This window comes from Adiantum capillus-veneris, chromosome 26 (assembly GCF_014529385.1).
Source record: "Adiantum capillus-veneris isolate H3 chromosome 26, ASM1452938v2, whole genome shotgun sequence".
NCBI lineage: Eukaryota > Viridiplantae > Streptophyta > Polypodiopsida > Polypodiales > Pteridaceae > Adiantum > Adiantum capillus-veneris.
The window spans coordinates 75,699,892-75,708,996 of NC_140956.1; the positions used below are offsets into that span (position 1 = coordinate 75,699,892).

At 39.4% G+C, this 9,105-nt stretch overlaps 1 protein-coding gene across 6 annotated transcripts in view; it reads right to left on the bottom strand.

The window, feature by feature from the left end:
* The window catches only part of LOC147423673 (uncharacterized), a 32,108-nt gene extending 23,663 nt beyond the window's left edge, over positions 1–8,445 (bottom strand). For 2 of the 6 annotated variants that reach the window (XM_086501928.1, XM_086501933.1), the window contains exons 1-5: positions 7,751–8,445; positions 1,499–1,617; positions 876–961; positions 712–783; positions 568–630 (exon numbers count right to left, since the gene is read on the bottom strand). In XM_086501928.1, coding sequence (XP_086358054.1) covers positions 568–630; positions 712–783; positions 876–961; positions 1,499–1,617; positions 7,751–7,812 — 402 coding nt within the window. In that variant the 5' untranslated portion in view covers positions 7,813–8,445. Of the gene's footprint in view, positions 1–202; positions 287–370; positions 428–567; positions 631–711; positions 784–875; positions 962–1,498; positions 1,618–7,750 lie in introns of those variants that run through there. The other 4 variants (XM_086501931.1, XM_086501927.1, XM_086501932.1 and 1 more) reach the window with 4 other exon arrangements.
* Between the last annotated feature and the right edge of the window lie 660 nt (positions 8,446–9,105).

The window sequence follows — 9,105 nt, forward strand, 5'->3', positions numbered from 1 at the left end:
TACTTATAGTGAGTATACTGTATAGGGGGAGCTGCCACTTCACAGTCTCCCCACCCATATCTGTGTGCGTGTCTCCTTCTCTCTCTCTCACTCTCCGTCTGTGGTGCTCCCCGATCCCCTTCAGGAAGAAGCTCATCATTAAACATAGCACCATTCTACATTTTAATATAACATTTTAACAAAATCCGATTATGTATTCAAATTATATAAAATCTTTACGACATACCTCATCTTGGTACTCTTTAATCCCATCAATGTTATTAATTTCCATTAAAAACTTATCAGCCTACAAATAGAACAGATTTTACTTTCACGAACAAGCATGTTATGTTAGAAAGAGATAACAAAAAGTAAATTATGAAATAATTACCTTTGACATACCATCAAAGCATAAAAAATCTCCTTTGACTAATACACTTTGGTCATGCTGCTTGAAATAGTAAAATCATGTGTTATAGATACTATATATACATCTATATTCAAAAGACTGATACTACAAAAAGTTATAGTATATATAGATACTATATATACATCTATATTCAAAAGACTAATACTACAAAAAGTTACCTCGAAGCTATCAATCATTTTTTCTTTCTCATCACTAGCATTTGAGACAACATTTACAGAAGGCTGTAAAAGATAACAATAAAAAAAAGATAAATTTCAAGTGATTATTTAATAATAAGTTACTATTGTAAGAATATTCAATACCTCAAGTGAAATTGTAGGGTCGATGTTTTCCTCATTGGACTCACTTTTGCTTTCACTTTTCACAAACACCTCCTATTTAAGGTCAAAAATAAAATAATTAAAGAATCCTTTTTAAAATATACAAAGTAAATTAAGCAAGTAAAAACAAGGATAACGTTAGATACCTTTGACATTTTGTACTTGAGCTTTGCTTGTTTTGAGGTCACAACCCATTTGTAGATGTCCTCCACATGCCATTTGTATTCAGATCCTTCCCAAGAAAGCACCACAATTTTATCATAGTTATCGCGAATAATTTGTATAATCTCATCTTTGCCTTTTGTGTTGTGACGTAAGTCGGCCGGCATAGAGAAATTACAAAACAATCGACGAACAATGCGATAGTTATCAAGCATAATTGCATGATTCTCTTTATGCATTTTCTCTAATAGCTCTTTCCCATAGAGCTTATTAGGATCCCTATCCTTCCCCTTTGGTGGACAAAATATATCGTCCTAAGAGGGTGCCCTAACTTTTTCTTTACTAGAGGATGAAGAAATCCGTACACCTATAAATAGCATTCACAAAGATTAGTTCTAATAAAGTCAACCACTTTTGAATCATATATTTGATGCTAATAATCAAAGTATGTTACCATTTTCATTTGGCAAAGAATCTTTATTTTCTGAGGCAACTACTCGAGAGGATCCACTTTGTATTTCTACCCATATTAATGCTAATTAGAAAGTTATTAAACAACTTTGCTACCACTAGAGTAACGTGCTACTGAACAGACATACACTAGTACCTTGCTTGGTCTGAGTTGCAGCTTTAGCCTTTTTAATCATGGCCTCTAGAAATTCTACCAAGTCCGGGTTGTTTACCATAGCTTCAATGTCTTTCGATTGGATCCCAGCCATTTGTACACTAAACACAAAATAAACCACATTAATATTATTGCTTTCGAAAATAATCAAATTACTCTCCCCTAAGAAAATATTTACTAACTATGTTTAGATTCAAGTGTTACCTTTTATTGTATAGTCATGATTGCCACATAACAGGAACCTCCTTTATAAAACCTCCAACAACAATATTTCTTCTTTTTAAAACTATCCAACTCTTGTTACTGCTCTCACACAGCCACCAAGTCTTCCACTCTTCATCTTATTTCAAAACTTTCCATCGTTTGTCTCCATATTGAGTCTCAATCTCTTTAATCCATGCAACTTTCACTTGCATGAGAGCATGATCCACAGCCCTTACAACAGCATACTGTAACGTGCTAAAAGAACACAAAGGGTTTAGGGTTGGTTTCATAAGGATAATGTCATTCTCCTGAATCCAAGGTGGAATACTTTCAACACAACCAAGCTCAACTAGTCGTTGTCTTAGCTGTAAGTCTTTAGTTTCATATGCAATTATATTGTTTCCACAATGAAAAGCTATAAACTTGTGTAGCAAAGACTCGATGGGTCTTATGCAATCCCAAGTATAGGGCATAACTGTTTGTTGAAGAAGACTCATTCCTGTAGTACTATCATTTGTAAGATGTCATGCCCTTGAATAGATGAAATCCTTTGGCGATAATAGTTCGCTCCAAAGAATATTCTCAAGTTGCCATTATGCTCAATTGAGAAGAAGTGGTTGATGCAAGCCTTCCAATGTCCCACATTATTGTTTGGTGTATTCCCTTCATCGCACGAGACCACTACGTTATCTCCAACGTTGTAAAGTTCTCCTTTGAAGAAGACCTTGTTATAAACCCCAACTTTTGTTGCATCTTTATTTAAATACTCAACAAAAAATCTTTTCTCCTCTAAAGTTGCATCTCGGTAAGATCTTTTCTTCCCACCAATGACAATCCCCTTTTGTCCAAGCACTTGTGTACATGGGGAGTCCACATTGAGCCTTGTGGCCAGGCCCCACAAAGTTTTGGCTCTCTATTGAAGAGACTTTCAGAATCCCACATCCATGCCACTCTGGACAATGTAACCAATTGTCATTGTCAACTAAGTAACCTTCTGGGGGGACCAGAGAATTATGAAAAGCTTTAATGATCCTTTGTGTTGGCAGAAGTCTATCTCTATCTATTTTAACATTTGAGAAAACTCTAGTGAAGAGTAACCTTCGATGGTAGTTCACCAAAGAAAGCTCATCCTCCTTGTGATTTGTCTTCACACGAACATAAATAGACACCATGCGCTCATATAAATAGCACCATATTACATCATGACTGCCATGACGCAAAATGTCATCAATAATTTCACCAAACCCTGACCAAACAGATAGAAAATCAAAATAAGCTTTGATTTCTAAAATAAATTCAAATTATTTATAAGAGAATATGCCTAACCTGCAACATGCTCCAGTGGAGTTGAGTTCGAACCAAAAATCTCTTATGTTCTAACTCTCCATGATGCAAGGAGTTTGCGTATCAAACTTATATCTTCCAGAGACCATCCATTATCTCTAGTGAAGTTGAAAAATACATGCTAAATTTCTATGACAAGGACACCTAAATCAAAGAGGTCTTTGGGTACTCCCCTCACTTCACATAGCGCATATGGTAAGCACCATTGAATAAACTTCTAATTCTCCTCTGCCTTGTAGCTCTCATGATACTTGCTGGGAAATCTAGGCCAACGAACATAGCGAATGTGAGTAGGGACAACTCTACTCACTCTTTCAGTGGCATCATCAACCATCTTTTTCACATCATTACTTAGGGATTTCATGAGAGCACCAATATATTTCGAGAACATGTTTAATGACAATATATGCATACAATCAAAAACTAGGTCAAGATGTGGATTAAACCCATGTAGGTCATAAAATCTCCACAGTGGAGACACTCCAGAAAGACCACATTCCTTGAGTATGGCTTCACGCTGGCCCTCTGAGAAGGCCCTTTTGGAGGCTAAGATAGAAGTAGTGGACTCCTCTATCTGACGCTTTGCAGGAGGATATCTGAATTGATACCTGTTGTTGTCATAAACGTATCTTCCACATCCTTCACTATCCAAACGAGCACTTGACTTGCATCTACGACAAAAGGATTGCCCTCCTTCTTTAAAGCAACCGATCTTGCATTGGGCTGGGTGATCTCCGGTCACCATCATCAACATAGCTCGAGCTATGAACCTTTGCGAAGAGGACATAGGGGACAACATTGGGATCAAATCAAGAGGGTAATTGAACTCTATCTCTATTCCATCAACAAACAACCTCCAAGTCCTCCATTACAGGCCTCAAAAAAACATGAAACAACTTTGATGAACTCCCAATTATCTTCTTGTAGCTGAAGGGTATAAATACCACTGGCAAAGCTCCAACCTCTGATTTTTTCCCACCATTAAGAATCTTTATCTCCACTACTCCACAATTCTTTTGAGGAGTTCGAGATGTTTGAAAACCATCCCAATGCAAAAGCAATGCAAAGTTTCTTGGATCACCCTACAAGTTTTAAGAAATAAACGTATAAGTCTTATCAAATAACACCTATGCACAAAGAAGAATGGATTGAAGAATACCTTGCATACGTGTTTGCGGCTACAAAATGATTTTCGACAAGATTTGCACAATATCTTGTACATCTCCTCCCCATTTATCCATGTCTTTTCAATCTCATTCTCTGGGCTTGGCCAAGCTCGAATGGCATGTTTGCAATCATCATTGGGACAAATAATAGGAAACTCAAAGTGAGCATTCGGATTCCAAAATGTATTCACTTCTTTACATTTTGCACCATCCCAAAACTCATCTATATTAGTCACTATGGTTGCATTGCCATCTGCTAACCACCCGTTCTTGTTCCTCGACATCTCAAGAAAGTCATGACAGATGGTTTGGCTTTCGGAGAGGCATCTCAATTGTTCACCGATTGAAATGTAATCAAAACACAATATTTCTTTTCGAGGAATATTGCACACTGTGCATTTCTCTGAGCAATCTATGAAATCTCTTTTTAGTTTTTTTTTGCCATGATGAGATCCATTGCATGTGCATCGAACAACATTTCCATTATAGTTGTCTTCCAAACTGGGATAGTACAACATAGGAACATGCATATTGTTAAGAGATCCTTGACACTCTATATCTGTTTGCCTCTACCATCCCAAGACCTGAGAACATTGTGTTGAGCTGATCCCAAGAAGCTGGCACATAAATGTTACCGAGGGATCCATCCCAAGTAGATGGTACTTGGATTAAAATTTTGCTTAGGCTAACCTCTCCTTCACATGAGTCATGACTACCAACTCGAGAGCCTCCCATGTCCCCAAAAGGAATTTTGAGCATGCTATCTTGGAAAGCTATAGAAGCCTGATGCTCATCCCAAAGGGTTTGTAGCTCAACTATCTTGTCTAGTATTTGGTCGTACAAAGACACCTCCTCTTGTGTTTCCTCAACTCCAATTATATTATTGCCATTAGGAAAATGGCACGCGTTTCTATCTGACTCATTTATTGTTTCTTCAAGGGATGCAACATTACTTTCAAAGGGGTTAGGTAATGGTGACAACTCTTGGTGCACAGGAGAAGGATTTTATGGTTTGTCAAAATTTATGTTCCGCATTTGACCATGCACGCTACTCCAATAAGCGTCATATCTTTGACTAGCCTTGCAATGTCTAGTATAAGTTGCATGACTCACCATCCTGCCCCCATTACAATAAGCCCTACAATTACACCACAATTGTCTCGATGTGACTGACTCCAAATCCCTCTCATGAGCAGACAAGTCAGCGCATACTGATCGGTTAGAAGAAATGCTGGAAGCTAATTGTGCTCTTGGCGCTGAGGTATGTATATTGCCTGAAACTGACCTTCGCATCGAGGGATGTATGTTGCCTCGAGCATCTTGTTGAAGGTGAGCATGATAGGTACTCTTTCCTAAGTCTACAAAACCTTCTGCCGTATGTCGACACTTGTAATTACAAGTACATCTAAATGTCTTAGATGAAGAGGCCATGTTGACCTGTGACAGAATTACAGAGTTTAGAAGTGGAGCTATTTGATTACCTTAGGTATGCGTGCGTAGATATTTGAGAGTCCTAGGCTTGGAAGCAATGCTTATGTGTATGAACTTCAAGTTACAAGTCATGGTGTAATAGATAGTTGGGGTCTCAAAGACCACAATTATATGTGATTCAAGAACAAAAGGGTCGGTGTGCTACGTTACGAGATACTTTACATCGCATGGAGGAAATTGACAAACTTTAATAAGAGAGTTACATATTATTCCAAAAAGTGTAACAAAAAGTTCTCCTCATTATTAGCATGAATGATGAGTACATTCATTAAAGACATAATTTCTTGCCAAGAATAAGGCTTTTAATCACATCAAGCCTTTTACATAAAATCCTAGAAGACATAAGATTTACATCATGATAAACTAATTTGTAGAAGTCAGCAGGATATAATACTTTCTTTATAAGAACTATAGCCATATTATCTGACCACCATCGACTGTCATCTACAACTATTCTCAAAATGCGTATCGGAGGTTTCTCCTTTCCAAACACATAGAACTGTTTCTCGGCCCAAACAATCATTCCTTCGTGTCGTCTAGCTAACTCAGCAACAAGCTCAACTACGATTTCTTATCCAGCCATAACCTATACATGCATGTTTGAGAGTAAGCATCAAATATTTAACACTTTCATTCTAAATGCGTATGTGTCTATAGATGTAACATTTAGTCATGCCTTACGCACGCTTTTTTTTGGAAGTGGCATGAAGAGAATCATGCAAGATAGAAGAGTGAATGTGCAAATGTGGTCCTATGTCCAATTAAGTGCTTTTATCACACATAACTCAAGCATAAAGTGTAAGGCTTGTAGTGTAAGCCAATAAGCCTGCACAAATCTTAGAGTGTATGTATTTGTGTGACGAAGTGTAAAAATAACAACATGTCCATTCGAATTTAAACTATACAATTGCGGACCTTAGGATAAAACAATTTTATGATATGAAAAACATGGATGTGGAGTCTATCCACTAGAGTATAAACTGTTTTATATAAACCATCCTTAGCTAGCATAAAGAGTCCTATGAATTCAAAACAAAGCTTTTGGAAAAAACAAATTAGTTTGAGTGTTTATGTGTGCCCTCTCTCTCTCTCTCTCTCTCTCTCTCTCTCTCTCGTTTAAAAGTGTAATGTTAATGTCCCACTATCATTGGAGTGAAAATTCGGATTGGTTGCACGTTCCATGCCTAAAAATATGGCTCTTTTTAAGAGAATTTACAAATGAAAGGCGAATTGTCATTGGTTAGATTCTCTAAAGAGAAGGTAATACATGTACAAATTTGTGTATTACACTAATGCAAAGTGGGACTCTCTACTACCTGTAGCCTCAGGAGGCCATGTCGCCCCATCTGTCGATTAGCATACTTCTTGCGACAGATGACAGGGTCAATGATTACGACTGGCTGTTCCTATGTTTTTTTTTTGTATAAATTGAAAGGCCTAAGAATAGCATTGAGCACAAGCGACACTTCTAGTCTACAACAACTCTGCGGAGAGCATTCAGTGTGGTACATCTAAGTTTGAACGCTATATAAGATAATTTTAATGTATAAGACAAATGCTAAGCCTAGGAGCAAAGGTATCTCAACAAAATATGAAAGCCACCAGTAGGTCTTACACATTTTGTAAAGGAAATGAGGAGGCGGATCTTGAGAGATCCGGGACCTCATTGCATGAAGATCGACGCTGAACTGCAATTTGCATGACATCATGCATAAGGGGTGTATGCACTGCAAATGCACAGGCCTCTCTCTCTCTCTCTCTCTCTCTCTCTCTCTCTCTCTTTATAATTTTTTTAAAAGAAGAGCGACTATGTGTCAACGATTTCAAAAAATAGTATGCAGTAGTAGTATCATTGCATTTGAAAAAAACTAAAGCTAAAAAAAAACTACATTTATCAAAAAGCACTAGGCCTCATGCATGGGCATGCCATCTATTGCAGGAGCCCTGCCACAATGGGCATACATATATATATGGGTAAAGTATTATAAGGGTAAAGTAGGTGCTTTGACTGTTGAATAAGGCCACTCACCTTATTATAATTCCGGACTGCTTCGATGAATAAACCGCTTGAGCGCTATCGGGGTTGCGCATTGTCCTTCAAGAGGTCGCTGGCCAAGCTTTGCTAGCTAAAAGCAGGGGGTTGAAAGCAGCGCCAAGGGGCTTCACTGTTTGAGGATACAATTAAGGGCTCGTTGTTGGCGCCGATTGAGTGGAGGGCATCAAGCTTGGAGGCGGCACCAATTATAGCATAAAGTGAAGCTGCACATCCAACTCGGATCCGTACGTCTGCATCTATACGGGCGAACGGCGTGCAGTTGCGAGACACGGTGAAGAACTTGCTGTTTGCGAGAGCGATGACGGCGGCTAACTTGCTGGGGTGGGCGGTGCAACTGATTAGCTAGGTGCAGGACCACGTCTGCCGATCATGGCTGCAAGGGTGGCGTGATCACTAGTCACCACTGATTAACTGAAAGCAGCGCGCGCCACGATGTTTGGCAGCTGCAGCTGCTGGGAATGCATCATATGCAGTAGTTGCATGTGCGCTGGCTGTGCAGGTACAAGAGCTGGAGAGAGTTGCAAGTGCAGATGCGCGCTAGCTGTGCAGGTACAAGAGCTGGAGCGAGTTGCAGGTGCAGATGCGCGCTAGTTGTTGTGGATTGGCTGTGCTAAAGATTGAGCGCGCGAGCGGGCTGTAGCTGGAGCAGGAGCAATATTAAGCGGCAAATAGCAGATAATATTGGGCGCCAAAACTAGCTGGAGCTATGTCCTCCATTCAACTCGGCACCGCCAATTATAATATCCCACCAAATCTTAACTCATGGAAAAACATCTACACCTAATTTACTAACTAAAAATTTACAAGCACCTCCAAAGATATCTCTAAGGGCGGATCCGCACGCAGAGAGGACGGGTTTGAAAGCTATGTTAGCTGTTTTGGCGTTATCATTCTAATGCCATCCTTGAGGCTCGCAAGCCCGAAAGCGGCAGAGAAAGCCATGGCATGCTTCGTAATTTAGCAGCTACAAGACAGGCGCACAGGCAAAAACCTCCAAAGGGCTCAAGGCATCTTAAGTTGGGGGTAGACAGGTCCATTTATTGGAAGCTGTCCCATTACTCGCCCGCGAACCAAAATAACTTCTCAACATGGAAATTGTCCTCCCCCTCGTCCCTTGTTCGACATAACTTGCAATCAATGACCCCTTCAAGACAAACACATATGTGATTGCATCTAGAGCGATGTCGTCGCTTCACATCTATTGAAAACAGCTTAGAGTTTCCTGGCCTTGCCACATTGGGCATACATGTCGGCAAAGGTATGACTAACAATATCCTTTTGCCCTTGAGATTAGGATGTACCACTTTTCACACATGTGTGGGCCTCCC